Genomic DNA, 16,216 nt, shown 5'->3' with positions numbered 1-16,216 from the left:
ATCTGTGGGGACTCCTAGCAGCAATTTGGAAGGGAGTTAGAAACAAGGAGATGGGTGATGCAGTGCCCTCCGGGCTCCAGGACAGGGCCACCCTGGCTTCTACAGCCTTGACCTTGGGCTGTGGGAAGTGCTGCAGGCGTCCATGCCCCACCCAGCCTGGGAGGCTGAGGCTGCTGCTCCAGCCCCGTCACGGCTGAGTGACGTAGCAGCACTTCCTCTAAGGTGGGAGGCCTGGCCCTGTAGTGTGGTTGGCAGCGTTTCTTGGCAGCACCACTCCAGCTCACCATCTTGCTGTGGGAAGGACGCGGGTTGCATACAGACGGATTAAAGGTGACTTTTGTTTTAAAAGTGCAAAACAAGGCTGATGTACAAAACCCAGGCAGAGTCCTATGGGTGCCAGTCCAGGGTGCTGTCAGCAGGGATCTGGGTCTCTCTCCTGGCTCTGCTGGGTGCCAGCTGCTGGTCACACAGGTCAGCGGCTTTTCTGGACCCTTTGCTTCCCCACCCATGGGGAAAGTGGGTGCACAGTAGCAGCACTCACGTTGCCTGGGGACTGAGTCGCTGAGCGCTTAGACCATGGGTCCTAGCTGGGCTGTGTTCAGTGCTGGCAGCCATTCTGGAGATGGCTGTAGCAGCGGATGCTCTACAGGGAGCTTGAGAAGCTTCTGGAAGGCATTTCTGTCACCTGCGTGGCTGCAGCAGGGCTGGCCTGTGGCAGCTGCTGGGTCTCCGTGCAGTGCTGTAAGCTGGCGCCTGGCAGGTGCGGCTGTGCAGTTGCTGTGGCTCAGAGAGCGACAGGCGACCTTGGGTGAGTGCCTGGCCTTGGTTTACATGAGGCCTTGGTTTTCTCATCTTAAAAAAAGATGGTAATATCCATGGTGAGCATGCGTGGTGTGATGTGTGTATGTGTGGCATGTGGTACGTGTTGTGTGTGTGTGGTGTAGTGTCTGGTATACATGTGAGATGGATGCTGTGGGGGTGTGTGCGTGTTTATTTCTGTGTGCATTTGTGTCTGGTGAGGCTCTTAGAATCACATACTTAATGCAATTGGATAAAACACCTGATAAAGGTAACAGTAACTTACTACATAGACATTGATAATATCCTGATGACCTATTATTTTGTTTTGAAATTGTCATGTATTTGAAGGGTGGAGAGAGAGAGAGATATATCTCCTACTTGCTGATTCACTCCCCAAATGCCCCTAAAAGCTGGGGTTGGGCCAGGTTGAAGTCAGGAGCTGGGAACTCTCTTGGTCTTCCACTTGGGTCATAGGTAACCAAATAATTGGACGTCAGCAGGCAGCCAGCATTAGAAGTGGAACTGGGACTGAAACCCAGGCATTCTGATCTAGGGTGTTAGTGTCCCAAGAGGGGTCTTAGCCACTACCCCAATGCCTGTACCCTTGATGACCTATTATGTTCTGGGAGAACCCACCCTCAGAGCTTATGTTTCACCAGAGGGGATGGGTTAGACATGACCGGCATCCCTGAAAGGATGGATAGAAAGTTCCAGACACACCAAGGTCACTGTGCGTCCCCTGGGAACTGTGGGGGGAGGGGCAGCCAGGCTTCCCTGGGGAATAGCCCTTGACGTGGGCTCTGCAGCAGTTCCTTTGCTTGTCTTCCCTCTGCCTGAACTTTGGGGGGAGAATCCCTGCTTAACATATTTTAATTTGATGTCTGAAATGCTTCATTCTAAGTCTGTGGTTAGGGATCTAATTCCTGCCGTGTTTAAATGTTGACATTTTATAATAACATCACTCTTTCTATTTTTTTTAAAGATTTATTTTATGTATTTGAAAGAGTTATAGAGAGAGGTAGAACCAGAGAGAGAGAGAGAAAGAAAGGTCTTTCATTTGCTGGTTCACTCCCCAAATGGCGGCAACGCCCAGAGCTGAGCTGATTGGAAGCCAGGAGCCAGGAGCTTCCTCTGGGTCTCCCACATGGGTGCAGAGGTCCAAGGACTTAGCCCATCTTCTGCTGCTTTCCCAGGCCATAGCAGAGAGCTGGACTGGAAGAGGAGCAGCCAGAACTTGAACTGGCGCCCATATGGAATGCTGGCACTGCAGGCCAGGACTTTAACCCGCTGAACCACAATGCCGGCCCCCATCACTCTCTTAAGATGTATCAAATGGAAACTAAATAAATCAGTGTTAGATTTTTGTCTTCCTACCCAAATGTCACATGTCTGGTGTGTTCATCACGTGTAAGACACCAGATCCAAGTGTCGGGTGTATGCAGTGTGATGGCTTTACCACTGTCCCTGCAGCTCAGGTCAAGGGGGTTGTGCCCAGCCCCCCTGGAGGCACCTTCTGCCCATCTCAGCCGGGACCCATACAGCTCACCAGTACTGGGAAGTCTTGGTAGTATCCCCTGGTGACCACAGGGGTGACTGGAGTGCAGCTGCTGCTGCCTGGTGTCCTGAGGGAGGGTTGGACTGCACTCTGCCAGCCTGGACAAGGTAAAAACCCCAGCTCACTGTACACTTTCTACCGAGTGCTGGACGGCTTTTGGTCCAAAAGCACCCCCTGTGCATGCTGCCAGCCCTTCCTTTACCTTTACGAACACAGACACACAATTCCCTTCTACATCCTTCACAGGATTTTCTGTTAATATATTCATTATATTATATTCATATTATATATAATTCATATATATTCATAATATTATATATTCATTATATGTTCATTAATATACTCGTGCTACACGTCTCTTAGTCTCGTACTTTTTACCCGGCATGTATGTGTGAGCTGGAAAAGCTCTTCTTTGACCATGCACCTCTAGGATCTTTATTTGGCCTTGATCTATGCTTACGACCATCACTAATGCACAGTCTGCCACAACAGCCCTGCTGCTTTCCACATCTGAACATAAACAATAACAGGGACTCGCTTCTTACGACGAGATGGGTGGGGTGATGATGGTGATGCTTCTCAAACCGCACACACCGGATCCCTGCCAGGAGCCTCGTCAGGAAGAAGATCCGGTTCTGAAGGCCTGGGCTGAGGCCTGAGATTCTGTGTTTCGGTTCTTTAGTCTGACTGGGGTGTATGGCTGGAACACAGAAGGATTGCACTGTTGGCACAGGTATTTTGATGACTTGGGTCCTTCTCTGTCTAGTGATCCCCTGGCTGATTGCGGTGTGCATTGGTGTCTGGTGAGGCTCTTACAATCACGATACCGATTGTGAGGCTGATCACCTTCTGGGCCCTGCACTGCACTTTGAGCAGCAGGGGCCGGTGGTTCCTTTACTACAGGAAGGTTGGCTCACATCCATTTTTTTTTTTTCCTCAACTGCTTGTCATTTTATTTATTTATTTTTTATTTTTTTGACAGGCAGAGTGGACAGTGAGAGAGAGACAGAGAGAAAGGTCTTCCTTTGCTGTTGGTTCACCCTCCAATGGCCACTGCGGCCGGCGCACCGCGCCGATCTGAAGCCAGGAGCCAGGTGCTTCTCCTGGTCTCCCATGCGGGTGCAGGGCCCAAGCACTTGGGCCATCCTCCACTGCACTCCCGGGCCACAGCAGAGAGCTGGCCTGGAAGAGGGGCAACTGGGACAGAATCCTGTGCCCCGACCGGGACTAGAACCCAGTGTGCCGGCGACTGCTTGTCATTTTATTTATAACCATCGCCTACTACTGCTCGGCGCCGTCCTCGTCCAGCAAGAGACAGAGACCGAACACTTTGCACGGGGTTCCTTTATTGCTCGGCAAGCAGGAGATCCAGCTTCGATCTCTTCTGGGCAGGAACTTCCCTTACACCCGCGTAGCAAGGGTTTATATGCACAATACACGTCACAAATCAGGTGATAGGCTAGAAGCGCGGGGATAGGACAATCTCGTGGCAAGGCGGGAAGGAGCGAGCTAGAGCGGGAAATCTAAGGCGGGAAGGAGCGAGCAAGAGCGGGAACTCCCTGAGATGAGGAAGAACCCGGAAGCAGGGAGTCGGCGCCATCTTAGGGGCACGGTTCCTCCGGTCTGGTTCCCTACATCTCCCTCCTTTTGTTTTTGCACAAATCACATCCCCGACGGCCCTGGCTCATGAGGGCCGGGAGAATATTTACTAGGCAGAGAGTAGAGGTGCATACCCAGCGTGCTTGTGATCCGTTAGTTACGGAACTTCAAGGGCCTGGCCACAACCCCTGATGTCTCCGTTAGGGATCAGTTTTTATTCCCTTTTGTTGGGGCAGGCTGGGAATTGAACCTGCATGCATATGCATATGCTCTCCCAGGACCCCCGGAACCCCCGGGTGGACTCCTGCTGCAGTACCTTTGGTCTCGCATACCCAGTTTTCGCTCCCCGTCAGGGATGGGTGATACAGCCCAATGAATGAGAGGGGGAACAAGACAACTCGAGGAAGGTGTGTGCCTGATGGAGGCATTGTCCATATGTGAGGCGTGAGTAGGGATGGGGGGACGAGGGTTTTAATCGCTGGTATGGACCCGGTCATAAGTCATGCGAGCCAGCATGGCATATGCATCCGGATCACGGTGATGGAGAGCAGCATACGCTGCCGCGCGGAACTGATGTCTGACGCTCTCCAACTTGTTGTTGATGAAGGAGCTCACCCAGCGAAGTACACAGGGACGTCTCGTTGTTTTGTTGCAATTTGTCGTCCTGTGAGAGCGTGGTAATCTCGGTTATCTCGGGGGAGATGTCGTCCGTAGGTGATAGAGGTGTATCTTGTGGCGGCGGGGCTGTTTTTTTGACCAATCTTTCCGGTATCCAGAGAGGTTCTCTTCCAGATTCCTGTGGGAAGACACAGACCGCGCCTCGGTTCCAGCATAATACCGGATCCGGGCCGTACCACTTTCCCGTGAGGACATCTTTCCAACGGACATAGCCTCGTGAAGATGGCTCCTTTAACATGTGTCTCTCAGCGGGGGACATAGAATGATCTGTCAAATTCAAAAAGTTTATAGTAAACAGTGCAAGGGAGAGGCGCATTCGAGGGGTTTTGCCCGTGGCAATTCCCTCCTTTTGTTTTAAGAGAAAAGCCTTGAGGGTTCGATGAGCCCTTTCAATTATGGCCTGTCCCTGAGGGTTATAAGGGATTCCAGTTTTATGTTGTACCTGCATACGGGTGCAGAAATCTTGGAATGATTTACTTGTGTATGCAGGACCATTATCTGTTTTTAAAGTTTTTGGTTTGCCCCAGGCTGCCCATGCAGCAAGGCAGTGATTAATGACATGGGTGGTACGCTCACCCGTCTCCAGAGAAGCAAAAATTACTTGGGAACAGGTGTCAACTGACACATGAACATACTTTAAGGTCCCAAACTCGGATATGTGGGTGACATCCATCTGCCAGATATGTCCTGGTAGTAATCCTCGGGGATTAACCCCCACCGAAGGCACAGGGGTTAAAGTAGGGCATGCGGCACAATGGCGAACAATATCGCGAGCGGCAGCACGAGAAAGACCGAATTTGGCGGCAAGGGTTTTTGCGTTTACATGGAACTCTGAATGAAACTGGATAGCCTGCTCTTCTGGGGAAGAAAATTGGAGTATCCAAATGGGGCGTGTGGCTTGATCAGCTATAGCATTGCCTGTGGTCATGGGTCCAGGTAAGGAAGAATGAGCTCTAATATGAGTAATAAAGAAAGGAGCAGACCGATTCCAAATAGATTTTTGCAGGGTGAGGAAAACTGTCGCTACGGAGGATGAAGAATTGACTAGTCCTGCGGCCTCAAGGATAGACACAGAATTAACCACATAGCGTGAATCAGACACAATATTGACAGGTCCGGGGAAATCAGAGAAGACTTGGTTAACTATAAGAAGTTCAGTTACCTGGGGGGAGTTAGTAGCGAATTGGAATGTTTTTGGCACAGATCCTGAAACAACATATGCACCGACTCCTGTTTTAGAACCGTTGGTATACACTACTGGGGCTCCCTGTAAGGGCTTTTGGGATGTGGACTTTGGAAAAATAACTGGGTGAGACTGAACAAAGGTTAGCAAAGGATCAGAGGGTGTTCTGTTTGTAATAGTTGCGGAAGTGGAGCAGACTAAAACCGCCCAAGCATCAGTACAAGCGATTAGCACACGTACCTGTTCCATGGAATAGGGGACAACAATGGTGGATGGTTCGCGTCCAAAATGTTGGATAGCCCTCTGAATGGCTAGGAGAGTTATCTCCGCCACTGCCACGGGATAGTAACTAATAGATCTAGTAGATGACATTGAGGGATGGATCCAGAGGAGAGGCCCATCCTGCCATGACAACAAGGCTGCACCGATTTTTGGGAAATGAGCAAAACCAAGTCCTTGCAAGGTTTGTTCCGCCACATTTGTAGGCCATGTACTAGGCCAGTCCTTTGTTGCTATAATGGATTTGTCGGCTCCTGTGTCTAAAAGTCCCTTAATGTCCTTGCCATTAATCTGCAACACTAAAGTGGGACATTTATTTAAAAGCATATGTAAGCCGGTAAAATTAATGCCAGAGGACCCAAAGTTACCAGCGCCGCGAACGTGGTTTTTAGCTGGGATTAAAGAGTGAAGACTGGGCAGTAATAACATTTGTGCGATACGGTCTCCAGGATTGATTACTAAAGGTCCCTGAGGGGCCTGAACCATGATCTTTACTTTACCAGTGAAATCAGAGTCAACTACCCCGGGGATCACAGCTAGCCCTCGGAGGGCGGCGGAGGACCGACCCAACACTAATCCAACCGAATCCGGGGGCAGAGGACCGGAGCAGTCGCTCTCCACTAATTGTACCCCCATCTCCGGAGTTAAGAGGAGAGGGGAGGTGGCGCGGAGGTCCAGGCCTGCGGACCCGTGAGTGGCACGGGCTGAGGGTGCACTGGGTGTAGCGCAGACACGGGAGGTGGAACCTGAGAGTAGATTTGATTTTGGGGGCTCCTCGCTGGGTTGGGGAGCCCCCTCTGGCCGTTTTTTGGCCCCTGGGCGCTACCTGTAAGTGGGTTGCCATCGATATCGAAAGCAGAACGGCATACCTCTGCCCTATGAGGGCCCTTGCGGCAACGGCGACAAGGCTCTATGCCTGAAGGCTGTGCCGTGGAATACCCATGGCTGAGATTGGGGCAATCGCGTTTTCTGTGACCCGGTTGATGACATTGGAAGCAAAGTCCTGAAGATATGGGGGGTCGGGTCGATTTAGATTTTGGACTGTTTTCTTTGACTTTTGCCAGCATCGCAGCTAGGCCCGCATTAGTAAGTGGCCCACCGGTATCTCTGCAATATTTTAACCAGGAGTCCAGAGATTTATGTCTATATTGTCGAAGAATGTTTTTGCACTCTTTATTAGCCTGCTCAAAAATAATTTGTTTGACCAGTGGCTGAACGTCAACCTCGGAAGGGAAAATACGCGACGCAGCCTCAAGTATGCGAGCGACAAAATCAGCGAAGGGTTCGGCCGTGCCCTGAACGATCTTGGTGAGGTGGCTAGCTGAGTCACTTGGATTGGACGCCTGCCTCCACGCACGTTGGGCACAGTTGGAAATTTGCCTGTATACTTGTCTAGGGAATTGGGTCTGGTCAGCCTGATAAGGTCCACGCCCTAAAAGCATATCAGCATTCCACGTAGGGTGGCCGTCCTCAGCATTTTTATCTGCCTGGTCATGACAGCACTCTGTATTCATAGATTGCCACAAAAGAAAGCCGCCTGGACTTAAACAGGCCCGAGCCAATTGGGTCCAGTCGCTAGGTGTTAAAATGGACTGGCCGACTGATTCAAGGAGTGACAATGTGAATGGGGCTGTGGGTCCATAGTCATGGACCGCAGCCTTAAGTTGTTTTAATACTGTCATGTCCAATGGTTCGTGCCGGGCCTCTCGCGTGCCCAAAGCCAAAACAGGGTAAGCCTGAGCGGGGGCAGCGGGAGCGCCAGTTCGCAACTGTTTCCAGGCTTGTTGATGAAACTGTCTGCCTGAAAAAGGTGGCACATTTGGGACGTTTAATGGCCATGGCGGCACGGGTGTTAGATGGGGCTGAGGCACGCCTACATGACCGCCAGTAGGAGGCGCTGCGTCTTTAATCTGATGGGCGGGCACGACATCGATAGGAGGAGCCGTAGGCACTAGAGGGCGTAAACAGGCATCTTTTAACTTTTGCCGCAGCTGCGCATACGTAGGAGGCGGGGATTTAGGATCGCCGTCCCCTTCCCCCTCAGACTCAGAGGAGGCGGAGCCACATTCGGAGCCTGAGGCCAGTGAGGAAGTCTGGCATCCCGTGTCCTTAAATTGTATGAGGTCCCGGGCGCCGTCCGAGCTCTGAGAACGAACTTTCTCGAGAGCCTCGCGAACCGCCGTAAGAGTCGGGCGGTCCGCTCCCACCGACCTCTCCTCTTGGAGGCACGCCCGCAGTAGTTCCCATAAGGGGAGAACAACGGGGTCGATATCGGGTTCCTGGGGATCGTTAACTGTGCGCCGGAGATCCTTTCCTAATTTCTCCCAAGACTCAAGAGTTATTTGGCCCTCGTGGGTGAGCCACGGCGCAAAGAAATCAACACTTCCAAGGAACCTGACAAGTGTGGTCTTAGAAACCTTAATCCCTTTGCTACGCAATAATGCTTTTAACGGATTAAGCAACATTGAATGGCTAGATGAATTTCCCATTTTCAGTTTAAAGCGGGAAGACACGTCCGCTATCTTATTTTCAGTTTAAAGCGGGGAAACAAGTCTGCTATTCTTTCAGTTTAAAGCGGGGAAACAAGTCTGCTATTCTTTCAGTTTAAAGCGGGGAAACACGTCCGCTATCTTAGGGTGCGTCCACCCTCCAACCACGAGATATACCTCACTCGCGGGGCCCAGACGGTAAGACTGACCTCGCTTACCTTCTACTTACCGGGCAACGTAGAGGAAGTTCCCCGTACGGGCCACCAGCTGCTCGGCGCCGTCCTCGTCCAGCAAGAGACAGAGACCGAACACTTTGCACGGGGTTCCTTTATTGCTCGGCAAGCAGGAGATCCAGCTTCGATCTCTTCTGGGCAGGAACTTCCCTTACACCCGCGTAGCAAGGGTTTATATGCACAATACACGTCACAAATCAGGTGATAGGCTAGAAGCGCGGGGATAGGACAATCTCGTGGCAAGGCGGGAAGGAGCGAGCTAGAGCGGGAAATCTAAGGCGGGAAGGAGCGAGCAAGAGCGGGAACTCCCTGAGATGAGGAAGAACCCGGAAGCAGGGAGTCGGCGCCATCTTAGGGGCACGGTTCCTCCGGTCTGGTTCCCTACATACTACGAGGAAAACTAACAAGTGTTTTTAAAGCAGCATTGCAACATTGTATTCCTGATAATTTATGCAAGCCAAACGATGAGTAAATAAATGATACATGACTAAAAATTATCATGTTTTCTGCCATCAGTGGCCACCGGACTTAGGACTGGTCCCAGCCCCTGATCTCGATTTGGGCCTGGACCCAGACTGTGATCTCGACTGGGGTTTGGGTCTAGATGCTGCTTTTATCCTTTCTTTTTCCTCCTTGAGCCAGGCTCATAACATGTTTTGAAATTTGGGTTTTTTTTTTTTTAAAGATTTGTTTGTTTATTTGAAGGTCAGAGTTACACAGAGAGAAAAGGAGAGGCAGAGAGAGAGAGCGAGAGAGAGAGAGAGAGGTATTGATTGATCTTACATCTGCTAGTTCACTCCCCAACTGGTCACAAAAGCTGGAGCTGCGCCGATCCAAAGCCAGGAGCCAGGAGCTTCTTCCAGGTCTTCCACACAGTACAGGGGCCCAAGGACTTGGGCCATCTTTGACTGTTTTCCCAGACCATAGCAGAGAGCTGGATTGGAAGTGGAGTAGCCAGGACTCAAACTGGCGCCCATATGGGATGCCAGCACTGCAGACTGTGGCTTTATACGCTATGCCACAGGGCCGGCCCCTTGAAATGTGTTTTAGAGGTGCTTCTGGCTAGCAGACCCCGGACGTGATGTAAGCTTTTCTTTCTTGGGCTGGGACTTGGACTGTGACGCTGCATTGGGTTTAGACCTTAAGAAAGATCAGTTTTGGTAATACCCACATTTTTAATTTTCATGTTGGTTGGCATCTTGACATTTTGGGGGCACTGCACTGTGGTCCTATTCTGGACCAGTGAAAAGTTGATTTCCCTCCCATGGAGGGAACAGGGTGTGGTGCAGAGGAGGGTGAGGAGATAAGGGGTACTCTCTGGGCAGCAGTGGGGTGTAAGCCAAGCTCTCAAGTTGCCTCTCCACAGCCCCCTCTGCCTGCAGACCGCTCAGAGGGTCTTGTGCACCCACGGTGAGCCTTCCCCAGTTTGTAGAGCACGCCTTGGACACTGGCTGCTCTTTCTGACAGGTACGCGGTTGGGCAGGTGAGAGCTGACATCAAGGTGTCCACTGTGGGAGGGCGGCTTGGAGAGCCACTGTGGGCTCAGTCCTGAGAAGGAAAGTTTGGGGCTGGGTGAGGGAGGGCCCTGAATTCCAGGCTAAGGGGTTGGACGTGTTCCCGAGCACAGGGGCTGCAGGGTGTAGGTGGCCGGCGGAGCTGAGTGCGGCAGCTTGTGGGTGGTCGGGAGGGGTCAGGGTGGGGACGGTGAGAGGGACAGTGTCACAGGCTTGAAAGCAAGGCTGGCTGTGTGGACCAGGATTCAGCCATGTTTTCCACACCAGCTCCCAGTCCTGGGGCTTGTGCCCTGCTGTGCAGACCTGGCTTGGTCGTCAGTGTTACCTGAAGTGGCGCCTGCGACGTTTGTTTATGGGGAGAACGCACATGTGGCCTAAGGTCTCACCACTTCCCTTGGCCTCGCAGCCCCACCTGTGTGGGAGGAAGTGTGTCTTCTGCCCCTTCCACCGGCTATTTGCCCTTTGCTGATTGACAGAGCAGCTTGGGCTGTGGCCTGTGTTAATGAAGTGACACCCTGACAAGAGGGACTCCACTTTAGAGCACTCAAGAGTCCATCTTGAGAAAGCAACCCCTACCATGACACCTGGTCTGAAGCTATGATTGGAAGCTTACACAGTAGGGGCTGGTGCCGTGGCGCAGTAGGTTAATCCTCCTCCTGCGGCTCCGGCATCCCATATGGGCACCGGTTCTAGTCCCGGCTGCTCCTCTTCCAGTCCAGCTCTCTACTGTGGCCCAGGAGTGCAGTGGAGGATGACCCAAGTCCTTGGACCCCTCTACCCACGTGGGAGACCAGGAAGAGGCACCTGGCTCCTGGCTTCGGATTGGCACAGCTCCAACCATTGCGGCCATTTGGGGAGTGAACCAACGGAAGGAAGACCTTTCTCTTCGTCTCTCTCTCTCACTGTCTGTAACTCTACCTCTCAAATAAATAAATAAATAAATCCTAAAAAAAAAAAAAAAAAAGAAAGAAAGCTTACGTGGCAACAATAACTTCATCCTACTTGGCAGGGCGTGGAAATCCCCTAGTGTGATCGCTCAAGCTTAAGACAGAGGCTGCTCTTGGATTAATGTCAAGATTGTAACCGAAATTGTTAAGATTGCAGTTGGTGTTGTCAAGAGTGTAATTGGTGTTAGTTTCGCATAGGCCTTAGGTCAGCTTGACCCTAGTAACCATGTATTCCCCCCACCCCATCCTAGCAACCATGTATTCCCGCTCCTGTCCTGTGGTTTCTGCTTTTATAAACCCTGTTGCTTTGAGCTTTGGGGTCAGGAGTTCTTTAGGGCGGGAGCCCGCTCTCCACTGCCAGCAATGAAGGACCGGCAGATTTGATCAATGTATGCCACTCCTCTGTTTGCACTTGCTCAGATACAGCAGTGAGCAGCAGTGTGTAAATAGCATTTTACACGTTACCTGTGGTCGTTGAGGGAATTTCCTCTGTCCCAGGGTGCAGGTGGTGCTAGCTGCCCGCTGCACTGGTGTCGGAGAGTTCACTTTCCACAGGTGCAATGCAGTAAGAAAAGCTGATCAGTCTACCCGATCGTGTGGAAGAGAGAGCACTGGGGCTGGCGCGTGGGCACGGAGGAGACCGTGGTGGCACCAGTCTGTGGCTGGAGTTTGGGAAACGTGTGGTTAGGACTGGGGCTGGGGAAACATTTCTGCTAAGGGCCATGTGTATATTTATAACGTCCTTCATGGGTCATATACAATTATCAGCTCAAAAATGAGCCTGGTATAGGTTTATTGAATTTCTAGTCCCGCCTGTGGATGCCTTGGCAGAGCCAGACCGAAAGATCTCGTGGGCCCCATATGGCCTGCGGGCTGGACGTTGCCCCCTCCCTGTGGTTGAGTGGCAAAGACAGGCATGTGCCAAGTCTTTGTGCCAAGGCTCTGTCCAGCAAGGCTTTGGTGTGTGTATGGGGGGGCCTGCTTGAATTGCAGTGCTCAGCGTTGGCCCCAAGTGTGCTGGGGCCCCCACCGCCGTCCCTGCCAGCAGCCTAACGTGCTCTTTGCCTCCGCCCACAGAGATCCGCACGCAGCTGGTGGAGCAGTTCAAATGCCTGGAGCAGCAGTCGGAGTCGCGGCTGCAGCTGCTGCAGGACCTCCAGGAGTTTTTCCGCAGAAAAGCCGAGATCGAGCTGGAGTACTCCCGCAGCCTGGAGAAGCTGGCTGAGCGCTTCTCCTCCAAGATCCGCAGCTCCCGGGAGCACCAGTTCAAGTGAGAAGTGGCTGGGGTGGGGACGGCGGGAGGCAGGGCGTGGGCGGACGAGCAGGAAGGAGCTGCGCCCAGGGCCCTGGGTCTGAGCCTCCCTGGCTCCCGGTGAGCACAGAAGCGGTTCCCACACAGGCAGGGACTGAGCTGGTAGCCCCAGAAAAGAGCTTGTTGGCACACACGAGGTGCGCGGTCAGTCGTGTGGCTCTTAGTATTGTCATGCCCACTGCTGCGTGCTGACTGGACCCAGGGCGTCGGCCTGCCTGCAGCGTGGGCACTGGGGGGTCCCTCCCCAGCCGAAGCCTGGAGCGTCCTCTTCCTCGTGTGCTGGAGGGCCTCGGCTGGGCTCCTCCTCCCTTTATTAATTATTTACAGGGCAGGAGCTCCCTGTCCCGATTTCTCATCCCCCACGCGTGTGCCGAGTTCTCTGAGGCTCAGTGTGTGTAGCATCGACGTGGCAGGTGCTGCCTCAGCTGCAGAAGCTTGTGTGCTCAGTGCTGGCAGGAGAGCTCCTGTGTCTGTGTTCACCCCAGCCAGCCTGTGTGTCCCACAGCGGGGCCCCCTGGGCCCTCCCCGCCTCCTCACGTCCGCTCTCTTGCAAATGCCCCCGCACCCCTGAGACCAGGGACTTGTTCCTTCTCTCCTCTTCCTATCCCCTCTCCTCGGGTCCAGTCCTTTCCCCCTCTGTACCTGCTTTCTTTAAAATGCACATAACCCTGACCACCTGTGAAGTGTGTGCATCTATTACCTTCTCCAACCGCCAGGTTCTTATATTGAAACTCCATGTCCTTTAAATTCTAACTCTGCCTCCTCCTTCCCTGGGCCCTGGCATTCACCCTACTTTGCATCCCTGGGCCTTGGCCAGGGTTGAACTTCGTGTAAGTGGGGTTGTGCAGTTACGCAGCCCTATAGTGCCTGGACTGAACTGGGCAGACACTGGGAGGGAGCTCAGTCTGGAACTCTCGAGACGGTGGCTCAGTCACTGCTGCCTCCTGTTTTAGCAGGGAGCTGGGGTCAGGTGTAGGAGTTAGGTTTTGAATGCAGGAATTCTGATTTTGGGATGCGGACATCTTTTTAAAAAAGATTTATTTACTTACTTGAGAGGTAGAGTTATAGACAGCGAGAGGGAGAGACAGAGAAAGGTCTTCCATCTGCTGATTCATTCCCTAAATAGCTGCAGTGGCTGGAGCTGGACTGATCCAAAGCCAAGAGCCAGGAGCGTCTTCTGGGTCTCGCATGTAGGTTCAGGGACCCAAGCACTTGGACCATCTTCTACTGCTTTCCCAGGCCATAGCAGAGAGCTGGATCAGAAGAGTAGCAACCAGGATATGGACTGGCGCCCGTATGGGATGCCAGTGCCACAGGAGGAGGCTTAGCACACCACACCACAGCGCCAGGCCCGGGATGCAGGCATCCTAACTGACACCTTTTTAAAAATTTTTAAAAAAAAGATTTATTTTATTTATTTGAAAGAGTTGCAGAGAGAGGTACAGCCAGAGAGAGAGAGGTCTTCCATTCTGCTGGTTCACTCCCCAAATGACTGCAATGGCCAGAGCTGAGCTGACCAGAAGCCAGGAGCCAGGGGCTTCCTCTGGGTCTCCCACGCGGCTTCCTCCAGGTCTCCCACATGGGTGCAGGGGCTCAAGAACTTGGGCCATCCTCCACTGTTTTCCTAAGCCATAGCAGAGCTGGATCAGAAGAGGAGCTGGCCGGCGCCGTGGCTTAACAGGCTAATCCTCCACCTTGCGGCGCCGGCACACCGGGTTCTAGTCCCGGTTGGGGTGCCGGATTCTATCCCGGTTGCCCCTCTTCCAGGCCAGCTCTCTGCTATGGCCCGGGAAGGCAGTGGAGGATGGCCCAAGTCCTTGGGCCCTGCACCCCATGGGAGACCAGGAGAAACACCTGGCTCATGGCTTCGGATCAGCACGATGCGCCGGCCGCAGCAGCCATTGGAGGGTGAACCAACGGCAAAGGAAGACCTTTCTCTCTGTCTCTCTCTCACTGTCCACTCTGCCTGTCAAAAAAAAAAAAAAAAAAAAGAAGAAGAGGAGCAGCTGGGACTCAAACTGGCGCCTGTATGGGATGCTGGCACTGCAGGCTGGGGCTTTAACCCGCTGCGCCACAGAATCGGCCCCACCTGACATCTTAACCTCTAGGCTAAATGCCTGCCCCAGAATTCTGTTGCATTTTAGGGCTGAGTATCCTACTGTAGGGCAGGACCACATCAGCTACTGAGGGGTGCTCTCCTTCGTGTTGCTCTCTGCGGTTTTGCATTCCACTGTGGATGGGGAACTCATCTCCTCTAAACTCCCCCAAAGCTCTCAGTGGTCTGGGCCACGGAACTGAGCGCTGCCTCAGAGTGCCATCCTCCCTTGGCCCTCAGGGTAAGACATTGCTACTGCAATGGCAACACTCGCAGTCCCGTCGGTTCAAACCTGGGCCGCAGGGGAGGCCTGTCCTTGCAGCACCATCTCGGGCACCGGGCATCGTCTCCTGTATCTGATGTGTGTTTGGGGGGAATTTGGGCCTTTTCAAACAATGAAAGCAAAATGCTCATTGTGCCCAGTTTAGAAAATACAGAGAGGTCAGAAGCATGTTTCTCGCCGCTCCCCTACCTTCCCCGCCTTGGAAGCACCCCTGGCTACCTTTTGTCCCTTTCCTTACCTGTCTTTGAGCCACAGCCACAGCAGGGAGCATCTGTTGAGTGTGTTAACTGGGCACTGACTTTGTGCCAGGCAGGTGTCACTGCCTCGTCGTAAAGGTGGGGGCAAAGCTCCAAGGAAGAGGCTTGGCCAAGTGTGTGGACCGGGGACTGGGAAGACAGAACTGAAGCTGCTGCTCTTCTCTGCCCTGGCTTGGGCTGAGAAAGGTGCTGGGTGCAGCCTGAGGGCAGCCGCTGTGGGGGCTCGGGCACCCTGAGACACGGCCACAGGCACTTTCATGTGGACCCAGGGCCCTGGCAGAACTGTGTCCAGAAGTGTCGGGGACAGGGATGTGCACAGGGCAGGGCTTTATTGCCTGGCATCTGCCGTCCTCCTGGCTGGTGTCCGTGTTGACGCTGGGGCGGAGGGGAGGGTGGGGACTCCCCTGTTTGCTCATGTGTCCTATAATGAGCGTGGCCAGCTCGGGGCTTCATTAGCTGAGCCCGGCAGATGGAACAGGAGCCCAGGTGGCACAGCAGGGCCATGCAGGCTGCTTATCACACTGTGCCGGTCTAATGAGCGTCCCCCAGGCTGGAGCAGCTGGGGCGGGCCCTGTGTGTGATGCTGATGTGATGGCCCTGAGCGCAGGGCAGCAGAGTCTCTGTGGGTGGCCTGGATGCGCTCTTTGAGCTCAGGACATGGACTGACCTGGGGCAGCCTCTGGGTCTGTGCTGTGCTCTGGGTCTGCCACCCCGGCTGTGTGGGAAGCCCTGTCCCACTGTCTGCGTCTGAGACTCTCTCCACCTCCACATGGGCTCTCGGGAACTGCGGGTAGGGCCAGCTCTTATCCTTGTCTGCTCGCTACCGGGAGCCCATGCCTGCCAGAGCTGGGCTGTCTGTGAATGAGAGGGCACGAGGGAAGAGGAAGAGAAAGGACTTGCTCTATATAAAGTCCACCCTGGAGGAGGGATTTGGGTCGGCGAGGGAAGCCACTTGCCCAGGATGTCACAGCAAATTAGGTGCAGAACTGAG

General features: G+C 53.3%; 1 protein-coding gene across 3 annotated transcripts in view; it reads left to right on the top strand.

Annotated features, from left to right (window-relative positions):
• Positions 1 to 16,216, top strand: part of SRGAP3 (SLIT-ROBO Rho GTPase activating protein 3) — a 243,661-nt gene that overhangs the window by 112,774 nt on the left and 114,671 nt on the right. For all 3 annotated transcript variants that reach the window (XM_062200379.1, XM_062200380.1, XM_062200381.1), the window contains exon 2: positions 12,356 to 12,548. In XM_062200379.1, the coding sequence (XP_062056363.1) occupies positions 12,356 to 12,548 (193 nt within the window). The remainder of the gene's footprint in view (positions 1 to 12,355; positions 12,549 to 16,216) is intronic.

This window comes from Lepus europaeus, chromosome 9, assembly GCF_033115175.1.
Source record: "Lepus europaeus isolate LE1 chromosome 9, mLepTim1.pri, whole genome shotgun sequence".
In the NCBI taxonomy this organism is placed as follows: domain Eukaryota; kingdom Metazoa; phylum Chordata; class Mammalia; order Lagomorpha; family Leporidae; genus Lepus; species Lepus europaeus.
This window is presented reverse-complemented; position numbering and strand designations above follow the sequence as displayed.